This window comes from Periophthalmus magnuspinnatus, chromosome 18 (genome assembly GCF_009829125.3).
Source record: "Periophthalmus magnuspinnatus isolate fPerMag1 chromosome 18, fPerMag1.2.pri, whole genome shotgun sequence".
Taxonomy (NCBI): domain Eukaryota; kingdom Metazoa; phylum Chordata; class Actinopteri; order Gobiiformes; family Gobiidae; genus Periophthalmus; species Periophthalmus magnuspinnatus.
Genome location: NC_047143.1, coordinates 6,338,794 through 6,363,416, shown reverse-complemented (window position 1 = coordinate 6,363,416; position 24,623 = coordinate 6,338,794). Strand labels below are relative to the sequence as shown.

General features: G+C 38.0%; 1 protein-coding gene across 2 annotated transcripts in view; it reads left to right on the top strand.

Moving 5' to 3' along the window:
* Positions 1-24,623, top strand: part of col4a6 (collagen, type IV, alpha 6) — a 138,105-nt gene that overhangs the window by 98,309 nt on the left and 15,173 nt on the right. Inside the window, exons 8-35 of one of the 2 annotated variants that reach the window (XM_055228849.1) lie at positions 127-189; positions 272-307; positions 1,511-1,573; positions 1,649-1,684; positions 2,170-2,211; positions 2,288-2,377; positions 2,463-2,516; positions 3,065-3,127; positions 3,261-3,305; positions 3,385-3,438; positions 4,877-4,946; positions 5,019-5,129; positions 5,439-5,585; positions 6,220-6,261; positions 8,108-8,200; positions 8,648-8,805; positions 9,036-9,218; positions 9,862-10,045; positions 14,347-14,418; positions 14,761-14,868; positions 15,597-15,815; positions 16,361-16,519; positions 18,859-19,029; positions 19,760-19,903; positions 22,053-22,172; positions 22,645-22,826; positions 23,605-23,668; positions 24,155-24,232. In XM_055228849.1, the coding sequence (XP_055084824.1) occupies positions 127-189; positions 272-307; positions 1,511-1,573; positions 1,649-1,684; positions 2,170-2,211; positions 2,288-2,377; positions 2,463-2,516; positions 3,065-3,127; positions 3,261-3,305; positions 3,385-3,438; positions 4,877-4,946; positions 5,019-5,129; positions 5,439-5,585; positions 6,220-6,261; positions 8,108-8,200; positions 8,648-8,805; positions 9,036-9,218; positions 9,862-10,045; positions 14,347-14,418; positions 14,761-14,868; positions 15,597-15,815; positions 16,361-16,519; positions 18,859-19,029; positions 19,760-19,903; positions 22,053-22,172; positions 22,645-22,826; positions 23,605-23,668; positions 24,155-24,232 (2,851 nt within the window). The remainder of the gene's footprint in view (positions 1-126; positions 190-271; positions 308-1,510; positions 1,574-1,648; positions 1,685-2,169; positions 2,212-2,287; positions 2,378-2,462; positions 2,517-3,064; positions 3,128-3,260; positions 3,306-3,384; positions 3,439-4,876; positions 4,947-5,018; positions 5,130-5,438; positions 5,586-6,219; positions 6,262-8,107; positions 8,201-8,647; positions 8,806-9,035; positions 9,219-9,861; positions 10,046-14,346; positions 14,419-14,760; positions 14,869-15,596; positions 15,816-16,360; positions 16,520-18,858; positions 19,030-19,759; positions 19,904-22,052; positions 22,173-22,644; positions 22,827-23,604; positions 23,669-24,154; positions 24,233-24,623) is intronic. The other variant, XM_055228850.1, reaches the window with a different exon arrangement.

Sequence of the window (24,623 nt, the reverse complement as noted above, 5' to 3'; positions counted from 1 at the left end):
ATGGAAAACAAAACATTCTAAATGAGATGTCCTACTTCACTTTGCTTCCAGTTAGCAAAGTGACATAGTATTTTAAAGGGTCTATATGTTGAGACCTTAGACTAATGATAATACTTTCTCAAACAGGGAATAGTTGGACCCAAAGGACAGAAGGGAGAGCCTGTGTACATCTCTGACAGCAGCGTCACGGTAACAAACCATGGTTTTAGTTATTTTATTATCTCAGTTATTGTTTTATTGGTCATTTTTTTATTATCTCTTTGATTTTCAGGGTGTACCAGGTTTTCCAGGACCCGATGGCCCACCTGTAAGATTTTAATATTTACAAAATATTCACAGGCAGTTTGGCTGTTGTCAACTCGTCATTATATAAATGTGACTTTATTTAGTTAATACAAGTATATGGATGTAAATCATGCCATTTTTATTGATTTATCGATTCAAATTAATTTGTGACTACAATACAGGGTGTCCATAAAGTCTCTTTACAATAAAAAAAAATATTACAAAGGCAATTGATAATATATCTTAATTACACTAGTTTTATTGTACTCACTGGTTTGCAAAGTTTTTACTTCATTTAATACACCTCTATATGAGCACAATTAGTCGCATGAAGCACATGAAGACGGTGCTCGAATTCTTGGCATGTTCACTGTAGCATAGAATTATCATTGGCTGTAATTGCATCTGTTGTCTTTTGCTTTAGTTCAGTCCTTGTATCTTTGTTTGATATACGTATATCTTTAACATAGCCTCATAGAAAGAAATCCAGAGGTGTGATATCTGGTGAACATGGTGCAAATAAAATTGGTCCATCCCTTCCAATCCAATCATCTCGAAATCTCAGGAACATGCAGTCCCCAGTGTGCTGGGGCAGACCCCAGTGTGCTGGGGCAGACCCCAGTGTCCTGGGGCACCATCTTGCTGGAAAATGTTGGTTGGTTGAAGGTCCTGCAGTTGTGGTGCCACATGTTTAATCAAAATGTCAAGGTAGACATCTACAGGAACAGATCTCTCGTGGAAGAAAAATGGAGCAATAATTCAATTGCACATAATCCCACACATATTAATATATTTTATCAATTGCCTTTGTAATTCATTTTTTAATTGTAAAGAGACTTTATGAACACCCTGTATAACAACTACTACTTTTACAACTACTACCAATGCTTATAGTAATACTACCTCCAGACTATTATAACTTCCCCCAATACCAAGATTACTACTACAACTACTTACTATAACCACTACTAGTACTACTACTACTACTACTACTACTACTACTACTACTACTACTACTACTACTACTACTACTACTGCTACTAGTACTACCACAACTACGTCTGCTACTGCCATCTCCAATATCAATACCAGTACCAACCATTTTGGCTGAAGTGCCTGTGTAATGTCATGACTAAGAAGTTAAATTGTGCTATTTTAAATTAATATATCCTGCCAGTTGATGTAACAATTATGAATTACATACTGACATGTGTTCTTTGTTTAGGGATTACGTGGTCTTGATGGTGGACCTGGATCACCTGGACCAATTGGTCCCACTGGATATCCTGTAAGATACAAAAAAAATGTAATCCTACATATAGATTTGAAACATTACTTCTTTTGTTAAATGTTGTGCTTTTAGGGCCCACCTGGTCCCCCCGGTCCCCCAGGCCCGATGGTAAGTGCAAAATTAGGTTGTATGAATATACGTCTCTAAAGCGACATAAGATTTCTAGATTCAGATTGTTCTTGCAACAGAGGGGCAGTGAATATCTGTGTAGAAGGCTGCAGACGTTAGAGCTGCCAGGAGGACATAGGTGTGATTAATCCAATAGAAAATGACATTAACTGATAAAAGAAAACAGCTTTGTCTTTTGGATAAAAATGTGTAGCAAACATTTGTATGTTAAAGGTATAGTGTGTAACTTTCTATGCCACCTGCATGATTCCATGGACATTGAAGGTTAAAACCATAATATGGAACATTCGCCATGGAATTAGATAAATTTGATCCCATACATTGGAATATTATAGCCAAAGGTACAATATTTCCATGGAAATAAGCAGGAGTAGGCACTTCTCCAAGCCAAGCAAGAGTCAGGAGATGCAAGTTGATTTGGAAAAAGAAGACTGGCCTTTAATTTACAATTTTTTATGTTTTAGGGAAGCCACGGTGAAGGATATTGGGGAGAGAAAGGAGATAAGGTATGCACTATTAAACAAATGTATTCATTAAATAAATGTACTTCCCCTGATAGTCTATGTTATGGTCTTTCTTCAGGGTGACGTTGGTCTTCCTGGTCCAAGCGGCTCTACTGGCGATGAACCTTTAGTCAGCGAACAGACTCTCACTATTTATAAAGGAGACAGGGTAACTATGGAAACACTTCACAAATTACTTCACAAAATACTTAAAACTGTTCAAAAGTCTGATTATGTTTTTTTATGTCTCAAAGGGTGACCCAGGCCCTAAGGGAGTCCGTGGCTTTCCTGGTAGCCCTGGACGACCTGTAAGTTTTTTTTATCCACATTTTAATATTTTATCATTAAACAGCATTATTAAACAGGGCTGTTCAATTCTTTAACAACTGCTGTATTAGATTTTGTGGCAAATAGTTCAAAAGGCTCACACCAACATTACTCCAAATAAACAATATGCTGAACTAGTATCAACTGAGGTAGAACCAGGACTAAAGCAGTACTAAACTACTAAACCAGGATCAAATTATGACTTAACTAGTACCAACCCAGATTAAAAACAGGTTTTAATGACTAAACCAGAAAAAAAGAGAAAATATTTGAATATTTGGAAGGTGGGCCGCAGGCCAGATAAGATTGTTTGGAAGGCCTGATCTGGCCCCTTGGCCACAAGTTGAATAGGCCTGTTACAAATGTTTATCATCAAATTATTAAAATGCATTTTTGACACCAATGGGTCCAGTTTTGCATGGGAAGCAATGTTACCATCTCAGTTCTAGTGCGTAAACAATCATAAGCTCCAGTATTAAAAGTTTCAGTATCAAAGTATCAGTTATTCATATACATTTTCTATTTGCAGGGACCATTTGGATATCGTGGATTGGTTGGAGAGAAAGGAATACCGGGATATCCAGGCGCACGAGTATGGACAAATTTGACACAGTTTTATAAAAAAAAAAAATCCTTATATAATGATGTATTTTCTATATTTCTATATTTCTTTTATCTGTGATTTAACTACTTATATTATTATAATTACTTTTGTCATCACACAGGGCCCACCTGGTTTTAATGGCCCTCCTGGTTCTCCAGGTCAGCAGGTATGTTCACAAACTTTACTTTACTTATGTTTAATAAATATATTACAGTTATTATTAAATTATTCTTAATTTTTCTTAGGGATACAGTGGCAATCCAGGCTATTCAGGTGCCCCAGGAATTCCCGGAGGCAAGGTAAATTAGTTACTAGTTTGTCAAATTGAAAGTTACGTATGTAACTGCGGTTCTATGAATCCCGGATGACTGCTAGAGGGTGGTGCACATGTGCAGTTTGAGTCATAATCCCTAATGAGTCACACCTATGTCCCTGGATGAGCTCCAGAAGTAGAATAGTCCCTCCTCATTCCTCACTATGTTCCTGCAGAATCTTCTAGCAGAAACGCCTCTGTGTCTTGTTGTTGACATTGTTGAACCTGGTGAATTTGCTCGGTGTAGCCCAAGATGCAGCAGAAAATATTGTTTCAAAATGGACTCATAGCTGCCCTTAAAGTGAAGAGTAGAATGAGCTCTCATGCCAGACAGTTGTGGCTGTAGACATGGTGAATGACCTCAACCCAGTGTGAAAGGCACAACCCTTCATAGTACCCCTATAACACAAAAACAGCTGGTCATAATGCCTCACATCTGTCGTGGACACAACACAAGTTCTCAGTGCCAGCATCAGACACAACAACTACAGCTTGTCCTGCCCGCATCAAGCAGGGCCTCAAAATCAAGCCAAACTCAAAGGCCAGACACCAGCTCCTCAGTGCAGGCAGAACACCACTGGGAAAACAGCTTCCACCTGTTCCCACACTGCAGATGAGTGGAGGCCGCTCCGGCATTCAAGAGTATTGATCAAACATGATCAGTAACACTGATCAGCTGCAGCTGTAGTCAGAGGCTTTGAGGATTTGGATGATATATTTGACCCCCAAACTGAGACAGCAGATCTCTCCTGACCAGGACACAGCAACACAGACTGTACATCAACAGAAACCATGGAGGTGCTGACCAGTATTGCAGAACTATACCGTGGCCCTCTTGAAGAACCCTCTTTATGGTTGGTTTATGGTTGGAGAGGATGGAAAGCCTGTAGACGGCCTTAGGGTCAAGTGTGTGTCAGGGAATCCTGGGATGTAGAGACCATTCCCCTGGAGGGGGCTTTCTTCTGCTGCACATGGGCTTTAGAAGCACATTTGGGGTCATTTGGTATTACTACACAAACTGCACATGTGCAAAGAGAACATTCAATGCTTTCAGCACCGCACTCGGGTGGTCAGGAGAGATTAAATAGTAATAATAAATAATAGTACTAATACTTTTATTATTACTCTATGCTATTTTTCTGTTTAAATTATTTAGACATTTTTATGTATTACTATTTTATTACAGTGCGAGTTACTGTGTCCAAGTAATTTCCCTTGTAGATCAATAAAGTTTATCTAAGTCTAACAGTATTTTAAATAGAGCTTACAGTAATGATATTTGTCCACTGGATGGTGCTGTTGAAAGTAATTAATTTAAGACTTTAATTAGTACATTATTTTGCTTATGTTTTCAATGGTATAGTATTGCACTTTTTGTAACAGTAATAGTAATTGTAATTTGTAATTTTACACAAATGTTACAGGGAGAGCAGGGAGAACCTGGACTTCCAGGACCCCCAGCATATGTCAGTGATTTTGGTACTGCTGTTCAAGGTAATAACTCAAACAGAATTTGGACAAAAATAAAACCCAGTCTTTGTCTTACAATTTCATTTCTTGGCTTAGGTCCACCTGGTGACAATGGCCTTCCTGGGATCCCTGGCTCCCGCGGCGACCAAGGTCCTCCAGGATTTCCAGGCCTTCCCGGAGTTCCAGGAACCTTTACAGGAACTGGAGGTGAGAACAATACTGTACTTTCTTACTGTATTGCCATGTGGCCTTATATCTGTGTAATCCCTCAGTCGTCCCGGTACGTTCCATAGTGGTCCATGGGCGTATAATAGTCTACGTAAAACTATTCAGGAAAGGTTCATTTCTGTCCTGATGTGCTGCCTCCAATGAGTATCTAGTTTTGATACTAGTTTTAATATCGATCAGTATCAGATTTTCAATACTACTAGATAACAACACTACTAGATAACAGGTTGTGAGAATTAAAATACTGTCAAAATAAGCTTCATTGAAACGTATTCTCTTCCAATGCAGCACGTGGAGCCCCAGGTTTTCCCGGTACACCAGGTCCAAAGGGAGAGAAGGGCAACCCTGGCAGCCCGAGCTATGGTCCAGAGGGTCAGCCTGGTACCCCTGGACTACAAGGACAACCCGGACCTCCTGGACCTGCTGGACCCTCCGGTAATAAAGAATAAGTAATTTCCTTTCAAAAGTGTATGTTTAACCACAAATTGTATCAAATGTGTAAATAATGTATTAATAAGCTAGCATAACATAGGATTATCAGTGTGTATTTCTCACTAACTGCTGGTCACCACTAATGGTAACTTAGTGGAGTCTGGTTTCTTACCTCAACCTCCCTCATACACTTTCTGCCACAGTTATAACCATAGATTGCTAGCTTTAAACAACGGCAATCTCCTTTTATTATGATATAAGCTTAAAAAGAGGAAATTGTAAGCATGCTCATTGTTTTCAGTCAGCTGACAGACCCGGAAGTGACATCACACTTAACAGCTCTATAGGGACAATTCACACTGTCCACTTTCTGACCCACAGGCACATGCAAAACAACCACACATCTCAATCAGCAATGAGCATTTATATTTACAAAATCATGAGTTATCTTTTTTTTTTTTTTTTTTTTTTTTTAAATACACATTATCCTACCATTTTCGAGATAATGTTTTCTTAAATTTGTAACTAAATTATAACACTGAAAGCATGTTATTATTGGGATCATTTGAGATTCAACACAAATGTATAGGCTAATGTGGATAGAATTTTTAGCTCACTAATTCTATTGTCCTCCAAGGATTCAATCAGCCCTGCATCATCTATCCTAACGGACAACCAGGTATCAATAAGGCGACCATATTGCCATTAACTTCATGGCAATTATGTGCCTATAAAACATAAAGCAACCTTGGTAACACTTTATATTAACTACATTGTAATAAGCTATAATAAAGCATGAACAAAGACTTCATTCAGAATTAACTTTTTTTTTTTTAAAGAATGATTCAAGCTTGTAACTACTTAAGTAATACCCTGACCCCAAATCATTAATTAAGTAGCTGCTGAGCCCGAATCATTCAAAGAGGGGGTATTATGCAAAATTGACTTTTATGTACTTGCCACCGAGTTATAACATTGTTCCCTCATGAAAAACATGCCTGGAGTGATGTTATATGCCATCCATTCATGTTTCAGTAATGTATTTATATCTTCTGGGCCTTATTCAAAACTAGCAGTACAGTCATGTTCAAACCTCAGCTCACCTCTGCTCCCACACAACAATTTTCAATAAATATATAATGGTATAAATCAATACACTACAACTTGACAAACTTGATGCTCACCGAATGTGGTGTGATAGTGCTCTGAAGGGAGAGTGACACCGAAAAGTGAAACAAATGTAGCATGTTCAAAACAATACAAGGTATCACCTAAATATATTTAGGTGACCTAAATATGTTGTATATGTGTGTTAGCATTTAATACCCCATAGAAGAAAAATACCCCCTCTTTAAAAAAAAACAACCATTTGTTCATTGCAAGATAGATGTTCATACTTTATTAAGGCTAATTAATATGTAGTTATTATAAAGTGGTACCACAACCTCAAGGCAATGCCTTCTGTGTCTAACTGCCAAGGTGCTGTACTTGTGCTACACTGATGCTAGCCTGCAGGGGGCGGTGGTGAGTATTGAAAGCTTCAGACTTGGATGGGAAGGTCCAAGCTGCTTTACTCATCTTTGGCCAGAAGATGTCGCCAGTGAACAGTTCAATGATTTTTTCAAAGGCATTGAACACATGACAGTCAATGCAAGTGCAATATTTACTTGGCAAAGATCTATTCAATTATGATTGTGAAATAAAGTTTAAAAAGTGAAATGAGTCATGCGTGTATGCCAAAGTGACGCGATGCATGTCCTCGATCAGTGTTGGACAAGTTACTCTGGAAAAGTAATTAGAAAAATAATTACGGATTATTCCTTCTGACTCCTTCTGAAAAAAATAAATAAATACTTTAAGTCATTAGATTATTGATTACTATAAATAATTAAGAGCATGCACTTAGTAGTTAGTTTGTATCTATAATGAGTCATAGAAATTCATAATTCAAACCTCTACACTCCCAGTAGCGCAAGGAAAAAGTACCCATGATAAATACTGACCCCCAAAAAGTATATCGTAGGTAGGTGACAAGTCTACCTACAGCTCAGGAACTAGCACAAAAACACAAGTAACTATTTGAAATCAAGTGTCTCTCAGCCCCTCAGCTCGATTTCTAATGTTTGTATTGGTATATTGTAGCAGTTAGAAGACACAGCACAGAGTGAAAAGTTACAAGGTAATCTGTAATCTAACTATTGAATTTTAAAATGTAATGTCAATTCTAAACTGTAAATGTTATATCTAATCTCGTTACAGTGGTCGAATACTTTGTTACTAGTAACTGCCCAACACTGCTCTTGATGGTCAATGCAAAATCATTGAAACAGTTCTCACAGCTCATTTATATTTTCAGAAAGATATAAATATAAACGCAACTTTCCTCTTGCAAAGGCAGCTTAAATCTATATTAAAGACGTAGATTCCACACTTTTCAGATGAGTAACAGTGAGGAATCTAATGTATGAATGATATATTTTTTAATTTAAATGGTAAAACTAATTCTCCCTTTGTGTATTTTACAGGACCTGATAGTGATAGAGGTTCTTTCCCAGGACAGCCTGGACTGCCGGGGGCTAGAGGAGAGCCAGGGAGTCCTGGGTTTTATGGAGTCAAAGGTTTGTCAGTGACAAAAGAAAATGATATTTACTCACTAATACTGACTATGGTTTGATTCTCTCTAATTGCTCTGCATTCTGCTATTGGGTCCATGAACAAGATATATTAATCTACTTACCAGTTCAAGTAGGGCAGGGCAATATGCAAAAAAATTAAATAAATAAACCTGGTATTCCCAGTGTTCTCCCATCCAAGCACTGACCAGGCCCAGCCCTACTTAGCTTCTGATGAGATCAGGCTTTGACAAGCCACTTTCAGTATTGTCAATAACATAACTGTGATTTGTGGATTTTTGGCTGTAAAACTCTTTCTGGTTGGCTGAAGGTGAAGGTTGTGTAATTACCGGTACACATCTAAATTTAGCAGTCTCTAAAATAGAATGAGATAGAAAACTTAAATTTGATCAAGAAGCTATACTATTGTTGACATCCATGCTGTATTTGTAGGTGAGGTTGGAGACTGTGCCTGTGCTGGGGGCGGAGTACCAGGGATACCAGGTGCTGAGGGACCACCCGGACCTACCGGGAGCTCTGGGTTTCCTGGAGCAAAGGGAGAGCCCGGAGACGGAGGAGCGCCGGGATTCAACGGACTTCAAGGACCTCCAGTGAGTTTTTACGTTAACACTGGACTGACCCAGTCAAAACTAAAGTGTGATATTGTGGCAGAGTAAATTAGCCATGTTGACCAGATGAAGTTTTTGCAAAGTTTGTGTTTTATGTATTTCACTATACAAAGATACATAAATAAATATAGGACTTAGTCACCAGATGTGACATGTGTGTCAGTGTTTCTGAAATGGATGGCTTGCAACCTTGTATATTCTCTCGTTCTCAGGGCCCAGCTGGACCTCGGGGTGGACCCGGACGTAAAGGAGAGAAGGGTACTTCATATTATCCCAGTCAGGGTTTGGGAGTGAAGGGCGAGATCGGAGCCCCAGGACCCAGAGGACCAACCGGAGAGACGGGAAAACCAGGCAGAGACGGACTACCCGGTTTCCCTGGAGCCCCCGGACCTCCAGTGAGATATTTAGTATAGTACTGTAGCATTATGTTGTGAGGAAACAAGCCAAAGTTCTTCTGGTTGTTTATTTTTTTTTTACACAAGGTCTACTGTAGACCATAACTCACACCAAAACAAGAGCCAGACAACAGCAGTTTCAGCTCACTAGAGCCAGTCTCTAAAACAGACCAGTATCTGATGAAAAGACTCTTCACATCAACTTATTGGCATAGCAACCGATTGTTGCATACAAAAGCAGTTACATTAAGAACAACAAATAAACCTGGAAAGGCTTGGAATATTTACTTTACCTCAGTTAAAAGGTTTCAAACACATTTATTACTTCTCAAATTATTTCAATTTTTAAATGTGGGTACAATCATATTTTCTCATAGTTTTATTTTCTATCTTTATTATTTTCATTGGGGAAAATAAATGTTGTTGGTGAGACTTTTAAGTTAAGATAAGATAAACCTGCATTTGCCTTGATGAAGAAATTACAGTATTGCAATGGCAAGTTTAAAAAGAAGAACAGGAAACATGCAATCAAGAAAATAACTATTAAAAGACTTACTATCAAGTAGAGTAAGTCTATACAAAGCTAACTTTCTACTCAACTCCATACAAGCACCAGCAGCTAACCTGTCTGTCTCTTTTCCAGGGCGATGCTGGTTTTGGCACAGTTGGTGAAAAGGGTTTCCCTGGATTCCCGGGTCCTAAGGGTCTTCCTGGAGGTCCCGGAGAGCCAGGAGGAGGCTACGCAGGGACCCCCGGATACAGAGGCGAGCCTGGAGACCCCGGTATCCCTGGTCTGCCTGGAGCACCCGGTTTCCCTGGAGAGAAAGGTCAGTGTGGAGTGTGCAGTGAACCAGCTCTGAAAAAAAGTTTTATTAGTTGAAATGACTTGAACTGAATAGTTGATTTGAGCAGTTTGACTAGATTAGATTTATTTATGTATTGGGGCAGATTAGGATTATCCAAAGTATCAAAAATCAGATACTAATCAATTTTCTAAATATAGTATTGAAACTAGATACTCATTTGAGCAAATATAGATACAAAAAAAAGTCACATTCGCAGTACAGAAATGAACCTTTGAACCTTCATTTGCTCCATCTTGCAAGGTAAAAAATATAGTTCCTAGCTCAGGATTATATTAAATGGTGGTTTTCAATCTTATTATATTGTATTTTATTTAAATTGCAAATGTTTCGAACAGACATGGTGAACCACAATGCTTGGAAAAGTTCAATATTTCTGAACTTGTTTACCAGGTGAAAGAATAGAAACTAGTCCAATGTCCAAAGCGTCTAGACCCACTAAGTGAATAAATCTATGTATAAAACTAGTCAAACTCAATTCAACATAAATATTCATAATTCTTGTTTTTTAGCTAATGTAAGAGCTAATAGAGTGTGTGTGAATGGACGTGATGTGTTCTTCAACAGGACGGCCGAGACCATCCATCCATCTCTGTAGTTATAGTTATTCTCATAGAGTCTATTTCGTCTCCATTTTAAGATTAACCCTTTAGGTACATGGGCCAGTCTTAGGTTTGGCCCAGTCCTGGGTCCGGCTCAGTCCTGGGTTTGATCCAGTTTTAGGCTCAGATCCTGGTCCGACCTCAGCAGCTTCCTGCCTTCACGCCTCCTGCAGCTGTTAACTTCATGATTAATGGTCTCCATTAATGTGCTTTCTCTGCAGCTCATAATATTAATAATTATAATCCATAATCCACAAACCGCTGCATTTTAACAATGATGATGTTTTTGATGAATGTGTAACAGCCGCTGTGATTGTTTTAGTCTCAGAAAATCATAATAAATAAATACATTTTAAATTTATAGTTAGACCAATATTATTGATAAACAAGCAAAATTACTTTGATACCTCAGCTCAAAAATAGTATAAAATAAAATTAATTTTTAGTGAGAAATAGTACCAAAAAAAAACCTTAAAATTAATCTATAATTTATCTTTTTTCACATCTATCATCTGCAAGTAACAGAAATCAAATAAACAGATTGTAGCTTTAAAGCTAATAAAAACCAACATATTCATATTCATGTTTTGCCTTGCAAAACCTCATTCTCTGTATGTACTGGTAGATAGATTCATAATGGTATTATATACCTGTACACACTGAGTATAAACCCAAGAAAGGGACCAATGTTTAATCTTTAAACCTTAAACTGATACATCTCTTATTTATTATTTGTGATAAATGGAGGATTTCTGAGATTAAATGACACAAAGTCCACTACAGTATGAATGTGATGCTAATATGAGGCTAATGCTACACTGATTTAATGATGCTATTAATATGAAGGCTATTATCACTCACAACAGCTGAGACACAGCTTAAAAAGGGGGTATTATGCAAAATTGAGGGTTCTGGATTCTACTTTCTACCATGTTATAACATTGTTCCTTCATTTTAAAAAAAACAAAACCTGCGTGAAGAGGTTTTTGATGTCATCCATGCATGTTTGTGTATTTTAGCAAACTCTCTCCGGGTCGTATTTGAACCCTCCTTACCAATGCTCCCACGTGACAATTTTCCATAGAGATACAAAAACATGATACAAAACAATACACTACAACTTAACAAACCTGAGGCGATGTGCAGTAGTTTCATTAGTGGAATGCACGCCGATTGTGTGTGATAGTGCTCTGAAGGTGAAACGATTTAGCATAGAGAGCAAAGGGAGTGGAGACTCAGAGAATCAAATGTAGGTATGTTATTTTGGCAAATGTTTCAAAACAACAAAAGGTAACATGGGGATCTAAATATGTTTAGCAGTTAATACCTCATAGAAGTGTAATACTCCCTCTTTAGTAGAAGTTTATTTTAATATATTGAATAATTACTAATTTGTCTCATGCTGTTGGTAGTGGAAATAACTGGTAAACATTGAAGCAAGAATTTATCAAGCTTTTGCCTTAACTGCTTTAATAATGAACTGAAATCCATTTGATGAACTGAATTAATTGCGCAAATGACCCTAACTGGCTTTGTGTGCTGCCACCTGTACCTGTCTCTCTATCTCTCCACACATCGCCCGCCTCTTGATCGCCCGCTGACCTGTGCATGTTTGTCCAGGTGACAGCAGCTGTGGAGGGGTTTATGACGGCCAGAAGGGATCGGGTGGGTAACTAACGCTTTACATCCACCAGGAATCACAGAAAGTCCAAATAGAGATAAGGAAGCAGAGGAAACTGGTGGACAAATGAACACATGTTTTACAAAAAAAATACAATGAGAAGAGGTTAATTCAGTTAAAAATATAGATCATTGTGGTCATTATGTTAACACATAGCTGATTAGCCTTGAGATTTAAAATTTTTTTTCTGAAAGTCTATGGAACCAGGGGGTGGGCGGGCACTGTTGAGCTCAAGTTCAGTCTACACTGGAATGCTGTAGTATTTTCATAGTACTGCATTTGTCCAGCAGATGGTGGTTTGTAAATGCTTGATACCACAGAGTACGCTAAGCAACAGAACAGAAGCCAAATCACAAGCAGCAGCTTAGATGGAAAATGTTGCCACAATACATTAATTTTTAAAGAATGATTTATTATATTTTAATAAGTGCACTACCAGTCAAAAGCCTGGACACATTTTGGTTCAGTGTTTTTTTTCTTTATGTTTACTCCCATTTTAGATACATACAGAAGTCATCATATATATGAAGCAAGAAATATGGAATTATATAGCAAAGAAAAAACAACTCAACTAAATTTATTAATTAATTCCTCAAAGTATATAGCCCTTGCCTTGTCGAACTTTGACCTTGGCTTCCCCTCAGTGATGAAGTCTCCTGAAATGGACTTCACTTCACAGCTGTGCTTTGTCAGGGTCAAGAAATGCCTAGAGTGTAAATCAGCGTTCAAAGCAAAGGGTGGCTATTTTTAAAAATGTAAAATTTTGATTTACTTTCAGTTTATTTTTTGTTTACTACATTCCATATATGTCCATTCATAGTTTTGATGCCTTCAGTGAGAATTTACAGTGTAAATTATCTCAGAAGTAAATAACAAACATAAATTAAATGAAAAAAGGTGTCCAAACCTTAAACTGGTAGTGTAAATAAGCGAAAGAATTAAAATATGTGTTGATGACAAAGCCAATGGAAGATTCTCACTCCCTGAGCTTTAGGGACTCCATTTGGCCGAGTCTGATGACATAAACAGGAGGCTCATATATGCATTATATTAAGTTATATATACAGGGTTAGGGGAGACGCATTAGCCAATCACAGAGCAGATGCTTCTCTATTTCCACCAGTCAAAGCTTCACAAACCTGCTGCATGTTTCTGCCTGCAGTGCTAAAGCGCTTTTTAACCAGTTGTTTATTTTTGAAGGAAAACCAAAACACCAATATCAATTTTTTTTTCTTTAAGTTTTCAGTTTTTTTTTCCCACTAACTGCATTAAAACCAGACAAGCCCAACAATTAACCAAAGTATGAATGGACGCAAAAGACAATCAATGCATAAGACAATCAATGTGTAATTCTCATGTTTACTTATTAGGATTTGTTAGACTCACTACTATGTGAACTGTAAGTATGTTATGAATCTGAACTGGTCATTATCAGAGGAAGGCAATATAGTTGGTTACATTTATATATTTTTTAGTTTCTATTGTATCTCAGTAGTTTTCATACAACATACTGTTACTCCTACTTGAGTAATATCTTTATTGAAGTAATAGGACTCTTATTTGAGTAAAGGTTTTGGTTATTTTTCCCACTGTGAGTAAATCTACAAGTAACAAATGCTTTACGTTGACAATATTAAATGATTTGTGTTTCTTGCCCCACTCCTTCAGATATGATTACATTTTTCAATTTTTTTTGTTTATCCCACTTCAATAGATTATTTGCATTTTTTTTCACACTATATTAAGTTCAAATTATAAATCATATGCTCCGTCAAGACATTTGATTTCTCCAAAATACTCTTACTTGAGTAATTTCATGAACCACTACTTTGTTGTTGTTTACTCTACCCTCCTCTGATCATGATCCTCTTTATTTAGGCTGATATTTTATTTGTTGTTAATATTTGGAGGTTGTATCTCTGTCTGTGTTGTCCATTCTCTCTGTTCAAATGTGATCTCTAACTTATCATGACCACTACTAGGCACCAATCTTCCCTGCACTATTCCCGGAGAGCCTGGGGAGCCTGGCTATCCTGGTGTCCCAGGACGACCAGGTAAAAACAACAACAGCAAGTGACCTTACAAACATACTGTTTTTGATTACATTTTGTGATATGTGTTCAATTATTATTATTTTTTGCCTTTGAAATGTATGCAGTATTTTACAACTAAGAGGCACTTGCATGGATTATTCACTCATTCATTCATTCATTTAAGATCTGCTTACCTAAATAAAAATTAAAGTGTAGTAAGAAATGAAACAAACTGTATTTTTTATTAAATTTATCACCAGTAGAAGTAGCATATTATACCCGCTTTAAATATATTTTTGTTGTCATTAAGTTGTTTAACGTGTCATGACATAACGTCTTACCTGTTCTTGCCCTTGTCCAAAGGGCCGAAGGGGCAGCCTGGTCTCAATGGAAATGCAGGGCGTCCTGGTTTTGATGGAGCAAAAGGAGAAAGGGGAGACGCAGGTTACGGAGGCCAACCAGGACCACAAGGTAAACCAACCATAAACATTAAGCTAGGTAATACAGATTATGTTTGACCTGCTCATTTTTTTTAACATAACCAAATTCCATTCGCCAAGGCATTATCCTTGTTCATGAGATATGTTCAGCAGGAAGGTTCCGGGGCTTCTCTGTGTGGAGTTTGCATGTTCTCCCTGTGTCTGGGTGGGTTTCTTCCAGTCACTCCATTTTCCCCTATCAACCCAAAACATGCACCATAGGTAAAACCCTCCAACGAAGGTAGTCCTAAACTCAAGGTCTGGAGATGGGTCCACACTGCTCCTGACAGGTTCCCCCTGCTGCTTCACTACGGGGACAATGAGGTGTACCTTAAGTATTAAGCAATAAAGTCCTAAGCGGAATAGATGGTTTATTCTGACCTATGGCAAAAAGCATTATCTTCTGTGTAGTATAAAATTCAGTTAATACTAAGGTATTAGATTTTTTTATGTAAATGAGTACATTTTGTATTTTCCACCAAACAGTATTTTGTAAAAGCAGCACTCTGATAAAATGAGACCGATTTGTCCTCTCTGCATCTAATAATATAACACTTTTTTTTTTCTCTTCAACTCGAAAGTGCCAAAAGCAGCACTCTGATTGGCTGCACTTGCGCAGTCCTCCTCAGTTTCACTTCACTGCCTGAAAAAAAAAAAAAGATTGCATGCAGATTTTAACAATAATAAAATAACTTAAATCGTTTTGTACTTCCTGTTTAGGTTTCCCTGGACCCAGAGGAGACCCCGGTATTCCAGGTGTACCAGGGACTAGTTTCAATGGTGCCCGTGGGAAAGATGGTCTACCTGGTATTCCTGGAGCGAAGGGCCAACCTGGAGATGTGCTGGGAGCAACCCCGGGACAACCCGGGAACAACGGCTTTCCTGGGGCCCCTGGAGACAAGGGCCTGCCTGGTACACCCGGAGGACCTGGAGCACCTGGTGAGTATCAGACCGGCAATGGATATTAGAAGCTTTGTAATGAATTCATAATAAGGTTGTGAAAAATATTGAAAATCAAATACCAAGCAATACTAAAGGTTGTATTGAAACTAGATACTCATTTGATTAAGTATCGACACTCAAAAAGTCACACTGACAGGACTGAAATGAACCTTTCCTGAATAGCTTTAGAATGATCTTGAGCTGTATCAGAACAATTATAAGACAGCTGGACAATTGTATTCACAATTCAAACTCCGCCCCTGCAGCAGGTGTTTGAAATTAGAAACACATGGCTCTTGTACACTTGTAATCAGAGTAGTCCTGCGTGAGTGTGATGTCACATAGTACTTGAAATTGCAGTGGCCACTGGAGGCAGCTGTCACTGTTATTGATCTCAAAGCTGTAAAGTTGATTTAGTGTTTAGCTCCACTTTAAGTTTTAAGTTTACGTGATATAAATGTGTGATATGATTAATAGTTTATTTATCTATACAAAACTATACATTTTCTTTCAAATATCCTTACTGCGTCTCTTCTCCTCAGGCTTGGATGGGCGTAATGGTGTTCCTGGGTTGAAGGGAGAGCGAGGAGTGGATGGTGCTCCAGGTTTACCCGGAGCTCAGGGACCTCCAGGAGAATACACAGGAGGGGTCCCGGGACGAAGAGGAGAACCTGGCCCCAAAGGACTGGGCGGACCCCCAGGTACGAGAGAGAGCGAGAGAGTCCTCCTGCTTCTGTCTGTGAAATCATTTAATATTTATTCCTCAGTAGGGTTGTCAAAAGTATTAAAAATCAGATATTAATTAATACTAAAACTAGTATCGAAACTAGATACTCATTTGAGCAGATATCGATACTAAAAAAATCACATTCACAGGACAGGTATAAAACAAGTATAAAACCACATAGACCAGAATACACCCATGGACTACTATAGGAACCTTCTTGGACGATTACACAAGTACTATTTAATGTTGAAAATGAGATTATATTGCCTAAATAAGGTGTTTTTTAATTATAATCGTAGTATAGGAATAGTAGTATTGAGTCTATTCCTTAGTATTGAAAATGAAGTTTGAAATTCTAGTCAGTCAATTCGAGTCAAAAAGGAAAGAGATTTTTTTTACTACATACCTTCGTGTCATATTTTCTGTTACTTGGGAATACATTCAAATTACAACATATTTACCAAAAGATTAAGCTCTCTTTGGAGAAATCAAAAACTCAAAACGTAAATATTTTTCATCATTTCATTCTGTCTTGAAGTTGCATTTTTGTATATTACTGTCCTCAGTTTAACCATGAGTCCGACTCGGCCATTTTGTATTTCTGTCTTTCATGGATGGATCTGCTCTTCTTGTTTCTTTCTCTTATTTTTCCTCCTTCACCATCCATACGTCCTGTTGTTTTATTGGTTGTGCGTCATTCCTGTAGGCTGTCCAGGTGAGACATCCCATATAAGCCTCCTTCCTCTCCTCCTTTGCTTTTTCAGCTCTGCTTCTAAACATTCAAAGCCCTATAATCCTATATTACGCAATGTTGACTCTTGTGAACTTTAGAATGCTGTTGCCTCCTCATTCATCCTTTATTATTAGTCTGTCCACATCTCCAAAGCTCAAAATGCTCTGCTCCACCTTGTGATGTCATTAAGTGGTAGTTTTAAAATTAACCGCTGTTTTTAGCCTCAGTTGAGCTGCATTACTTTACAAACACAAGAATAACCTTAATTTTTTGCCTTTAACAAATGTTTTTGTTTTAACTTTGGTTCAGTTGACATTGCCACAGAAAGTGGACAATAGCTGTTGCTTCAAAGTTTAGCAATTTCAGGCTTGCAAATTTTCAGATGATTCTAGTGAAGGTGTATGGAGTTTAAAAACACAGGGGCGCACTTCCTGTGTTACCACTTGATGACATCGCAGGGTGGAACAGCGCGTTTTCAGTTCAAATGAAGATCACAGCCTAAATATGCAGGATTTGTGTGTTAAACATGTGTGAATGAAACAAACTCCAGGTATGTTTTTGATGAGGAAACAACATTATAACATAGGTCAAATATTTGCGTAATATAGACCATTTAAGCATTATTTTTTTATTACAATTAAAAACAAAATGCCCATATTAGCCAACATCTCCAATTTTGTTGCTATATTTTGCAATTTTAAGTTGTGATGTTGGCATAAATGGACATTTTTGCAATCAGCGGAGACAAATCTAATCATTACTAGCTTATCGAATTATTTGCTATTGCGCTTGAGAAAAAACAAAGCTACTTGCAAAATAAAATAAAATTGCATTATATTTCCAGCACATCCATGTTTTAAATGAATATCTCCGTATTCAGAATGCATTAAAAGATAATGTGTATACAGTAAATATTTATAAGTAAAGATACAACTTATAGGGATGTGTTGAAAATGGCTTACAATATAAACAGTATTAAAAGTAGTATTTAGCTTGCTTTATTCCAAACAAAGCTAAAGCTGTTTAACATGGCTAATTTAATCTGCTGTTGTACTTGGAAATCCTATGCCTTTGATCAGTGCAAACGATTTGGAAATTATTTATTAAAAAGGCCAAGTACAAATGCAGATCTCAAAGACATTAGAACAATGTAATGGCATTTACATTGGAATTCATGTCTTTGTCAAAGTGTGTGCTGTTGATTTTATTACATAACTTTAAAGGTCCACTGCGGAACTCTTCTCAAAATTACTTGAAAAACATGCATTCTTACTGTGAGCGGAGTGGGGTTGTTAAAAGTATAGAAAATCAGATACTAATTGATACTTAAACTAGTATTGGAACTAGATTCTATCAAGTATCAATACTAAAAGCGTCACATTCACAGGACAGAAATTAACCTTTCTAGGCAATGTAATAACATATATATGAAGACAAGCATGTGACAAACTCCTCACCAGAAATGTTACGCAGTGCACCTTTAACAACAGTTTTCATCATTTGAATAATTAAACTTCAGGTAAGTTATAACTGAGCTGGACCACCTTGATATTAAAATAATACACTGTCTTCCTTTGTAGGTTACCCTGGCCGTAAAGGAGAGAGGGGAGATCCAGGATTCCAGGGCCCCTCTGGTATGAAGGGCACCCCAGGTCTGACCGGCATCCCTGGGATACCCGGACCCCAAGGACCCCCCGGACTTCCAGGACCTGGCACTGTTCCTGGCATCCCTGGAATACCAGGCGTCAAGGGTAAGATCAGGGTATTATTAGGGTTGATAATTGACCATTAGTTATCCACACTTCAAACTTCACCCCTGCAGCAGTTGTTTGTAATCAGGGCAGTCCTGTGTGATGTTACCAATACCTCATGCCAGGACACACTCATTTTTGTACATTTTTCATCAGAAATGTGCAAAGTTACCTAGTTTGCGCTAAAACTGACAAAAAGTACTAGGAACAGTACTAGCTATTAAAACCCCATATACACATTCAAAACTTTAATAGTGGCCAATCCATGTTTTCCAACTGCCTCTAATCTGTTGTTTCTTTTGGGTTAGTTTTTTTTTTTTTTTTTTTTTTACAGTTTTTTGTATTGCTTTGTATAATGTTATCATCTAAAAAGACATGACCCCAGACTGATATTGTGCATAAAAATTTGTCCTGAAAGGCGCTGTATCTAATTTTTACTATCTACATTTTGCAATGGTCCAAACTTATTCACTTACCTTATACATTCTGAGCATCCTAATTTTTCACCGTGAGTTTATAAGCACTTCTCAACACATTCAGAGGCCAGAGTGGACTTTTGCCGTCATGGTAATGCTACAACCTAAGAGCATGTTTTCTGATTCTGGGACAATAAAACGCTTTATAATTAGATGCAGACTGTAAACAGCAGACTTATTTTAACCTCAGCTGCTTATACAATATTATTAATATTTTCTAATTTTAATTATTATCTTATTGTTTTGTTCCTCAGGTGAGAGAGGTTTCCCAGGTCTAATGGGTTTCCCTGGTATTCCTGGTCGTCCGGGATCTCCTGGTTTTCCAGGTGGGAAGGGTTTTCCTGGAGACCCCGGAAGAAATGGACTACCTGGAAGCCCTGGATTCACTGGAACAAAAGGTACATGTGAACACCTGATAAAGGATATTTATTTTATTATAATAGTTTATATTCACTATTATGATTCATTTTTTAACGACAAAGCAAGATCCTAGTTTGTAAATTTTGTTCACTGACAAACTGTTCTGATTGTGATTCAATTTTTGACTGAAAACAAGTGGCTCTTAAAATGTGGCTAATGGGTTTTCTCTTTATTTTTGTTCTAGTTTATTTCTAGTCTAGTATAATCCTAGACTTGTCCTATTTTAGACCGGCTAGTTAGTAGGGCGCCAGTGAGAAAAACTATTGTTGTGTGTGACATTGCATTGTATGAATGTGGTGTGTCAGAGGTCGGAAGGGCCAATGACACAGATTGACAGCCTCACCTCCATCGGTCTGCGGCAGTGTAGCTGCGGCTACAATAACTTACCACCAAGCATGGAGCGAATGAATAATGCACTGTAAAACATCTCTGAGTTTCCAGAAAAGTGCTATATATTGATTGATTGATTTTTTATTGTGCCCCAGGCCACATGGGCTTACAGAACACTGTAAACACAGATGGTTACAGACAAAAAAAAAAAAAAAAAAAATTTTAACAAAACATGATATAGAATCATACAGGGTATAATACTAGAAATATAACTAGACTAAAGAACTAAAGCAAAAACCTCTTCATTATAAAGCCAACTCATAATTTTATAACCAGGCAACCAAAACTCAGGGTTAGATGACTGTACAGCAGTAAATAAAATATTCCTCAAATCAAAATAGAGTGGATGTAAAGAACAAAATGAAACTCATCCTCTACCAGCCCCAGGTCACACAGGAGCAGACTCGCTCCTCCTCATGGAGGCTTTTGAACCGGCCCACCTCCACTGCCAGGGGCAATGTGCCAGTTCTCAGTTGGGCACAGTGAGACTGCTGTTTTTTGGGTACATTTAAATTTGGTACTCCTTCAAACTTATGTAGGCTAAAGGAGACAGGTCATAGATACAGTTATAAGTACTTCTTGGTTCTTTTTTTCTAAAATGCACAATCTGTGTTTTATCTTTATTTAGAGCTAATCTCTATTTTGTAAACCATGCATTTAAACATGTTTTGTACATTTGCTTTAGCCTCTACCAACAGAATAACATCAGCATATAACAAGAGAATTTAAATCATCAACAGAAATTCTAAGGTTGGCTTCTTTCATTTAATTTACCAGGTAATTTATGTAAAGAGAAAATAAAGTAGGTGATAATAGATCCCCTTGCTTTACACCGAAAGGGGGAAAACCAGACAGCTTTTAAATTATATAATTATATATATATTATATATATTTGACTCCATTATAGAATTTACCAATAATACCATAGCCCATACAGTAAGAAACCCCTGTTAAACCAGTCAAACCATCTGAAAATGAGTAAAGCAGCCTAACCCTCAGCACAGATGACACACTAATGGTCAATGCAGGCCCTGCCTTTCTAAAGCCATTCTGCTCATCAGACAGAATGTCATGCGTTTCCAGGTATTCGTCTGTTGTTGAGGACTCCTGACAAAAAATCCAATGCTTTATTATTATTATTATTATTATAGTTTAATCATAGTTTAAAAACTGGATACATTTTGGTTTCACCTGTAGTTGTACAAAGAAGTGGAGTGAATGAATAATGCATGAAATTGTAAAGCACTTTGAGCATCTGGAAAAGCCTGTAAGACTAATGCTTATTATTATTGTTATTATTATTATTATTATTAAGTGAGTGTCACGTCACCCATAGAGCTCGGCTCCAGCCAAATGAAGCCAATCGAGGCTAGCAGTTATAGCGGCTAATTTGGAGCCGAGATCCACATTTGGAAATCTGAATGTGTGTATCATAGCAACCAAAGAGCTATTCAGTAGCAAGGGTGTTAAAGTGACTTAGCTATTTCATATAATGAAATAACAAAATAATGAAATAAAAACCCCAGGATCATGTAGAGCGGTTTAATATAAACATTTGAAGACCAAAATGATCAGCCTGACAGCAGCAGTTACAGTGAGGAGGGCCACCATTTTTTTTTTATTGGAACCAGATTTGATGGAGCCGAATCACACCCATGCTTACTTCCTATTTGGAATGTGGTGGCGACTCCCTCCTAAACGTTATTAACCCTTCTTTATTTCTGTTTTCTTGCTCAGGTGAGAGAGGGTACCCCGGCCTCCCTGGTGTTCCTGGTGTGGCCCTTGCCTCGAGCGTGATCAAGGGAGACTACGGAACCCCCGGCATCAGCGGTTTACCTGGATTCACTGGACCCAGAGGTAATTACTCTCAGTTTCCCGTAGGGTTGTCAAAAAAATCGAAAATCAGATACTAATCAATACTAAAATTTGTATCGAAACTACATGATTTGAGTAAGTATCAATACTAAAAAAGTTACATCAACAGGACATAAATGTACCTATTCTGAATAGCTTTAGAATGATCCAGAGCTGTATCAGAACAAGAACAAGACCACATAGACTAATATGGACCACAATGGAACCTACCAGGATGACCTACTGATTACACAGATATAACTCCACATGGTAATATAAAAGAAAGTACTATGATTTAATGTTGATCGAAATCAAGTTATAATATCGTAAAAACTAGTAGTAGTTGCAATAGTTCAGTTTAAAGTTCAGTTTAATTCAATCAATTGGACTTCTAATAAACTAATTTAACCTGTTTTAGATTATGTTTTAGCATTTTATAGGCATACAGGAAGCTAACCCTTGAAAATTTTCCCAGGTGACAAAGGTCTGCCGGGTCTGCCTGGTCGGCAGGGTTTACCTGGACTTCCTGGTTTTGCGGAGCAGAGTAAGGGTCTTCCCGGAGTTCCTGGTCTTCCTGGGATACCGGGAACACCAGGCTTCCCCGGACCCAAGGGAGAGGGTGGCATTAACGGCTTCCCTGGTGTAGCTGGATCAAGGGTAAGCTTGCAGTGCCAGATAAAATTATGAACCAATATGTTATGTGACAATTCATACAGGGGAATTGTGTTAAAGCTAAAGCTACTGAAGAGGAGAGTCTGACCGATAGTCGAACCTCGGATTCAGGAGGAGCAGTGCGATTTTTATCCCGGTCACGGAACACTGGACCAGCTCTATACTCTCCATCGGGTCCTCGAGGGTTCATGGGAGTTTGCTCAACCAGTCCACATGTGTTTGTGGACCTGGAGAAGGCATTTGACCGTGTCCCTCATGGTACCCTTTGGGGGGTGCTCTGGGGGTATGGGGTCCAGGGCCTTTTGCCAAGGGCTGTCTGGTCCATGTATTTCCGGAGCATGATCGGGGTATCTCAGAGTCTTGTTCACAAGTGAAGGAAGGATGGAGTGACAGATTGACAGGCGGATCAGTGCAGCGTCCTTAGTGATGCAGTTACTGTATCGGACTGTTTCAGTGAAGAAGGAGCTGAGCTGAAAGACAAAGGTCTTAATTTACTGGTCAACATTCCTGCCCTCACCTATGGTCATGAGTTTTGGGTAATGAGTGAAAGGACAAGATCGCGGATACAAGCGGCCGAAATGAGTTTCCCCGCTGAGTGGCTGAGTGCTTCCTTAGAGATAGGGTGAGGAGCTCTGTCCCACGGGAGGAGCTCGTAGTAGAGTCACTGTTCCTCCACGTCGAGAGGAGCCAGCTGAGGTGGCTCGGGTATCTGTTCAAAATGCTTCCTGGATGGATTGAAGATAAATCATTGTTGCTTTCCTAGGGTGATGATGGTGCTTTTGGTTTGCCTGGTAATCCTGGAGAGCCTGGTCGCCCTGGTGCTAAAGGTTGGTTCAATACACAGATTAGTACTAGTTAAGGTCTGGTTTAGTACTGGTTTAGACAATATTTCATCTTGTTTTGGTCCAGGTTTAGTTCTGGTTTAGTCCTTTTTTTAGTCCTGCTTCAGTCCTGGTTTAGTTGTAGTTTAGATCCAGTTCTGTGCTTGTGTGGACTTGGTTTAGACTAGTCAAGCCCCTAAATAGAGACTACAAAGTTGTAATTATTTTGAATTTCATTTTCAGCCAAAAACTTGCAACCTCTTCTTTTTGATGTTCGCACATAAAAAATGTAATCTTTAGTAAACTAATGTGCATATAATCCAGTAAGCAGTAAGTAAACTTTATTTAAATAGCCCCTTTACAACTCTCAGCAATGTAATCATAAAACAAGTCAACTAAGGCTTTTTGTTTATTTTATACTAGACAAAATCACCAGTTAAGTTGATTAAAAAAATATTCTCATTGTTCCTCTACATTTCTGCTATCTCTCAGGTCTTCCCGGAGATACTTATGGTGGTTATCCAGGAAGCCCTGGAGCCAAAGGACTCCCTGGAGACGCAGGCTACTCAGGTCAGACACACTTCAACTTACACAACTGAGAACACTGCAAAAATAACATCTAGCGCAGTACAGCTGACTTAATTGCAAAATATGAATCTTGATTTGAGTAGTTTTGACTAGGTTTGATTTCATTGCTTTAATAATCTAGATAATTTTACTTGTGTAATGGCATACTGATTTCAAAATTGCAGTTGAGCTTGAGATTCAAAAATAAATCTACCAATAGGGTAAAAAAAAATTGCACCTACACCATAATTTCACCATAAAATATTTCCTTGAAATAAGAACCCTCATAATGAAAACATCTTGAAATAGGTCAAATACGCTAAATCCAGTCAGAAAAGAAATCTAAACAAATAAAATAATAGTTTAAGAGAGTCATTTTAATGTTTAATGTATT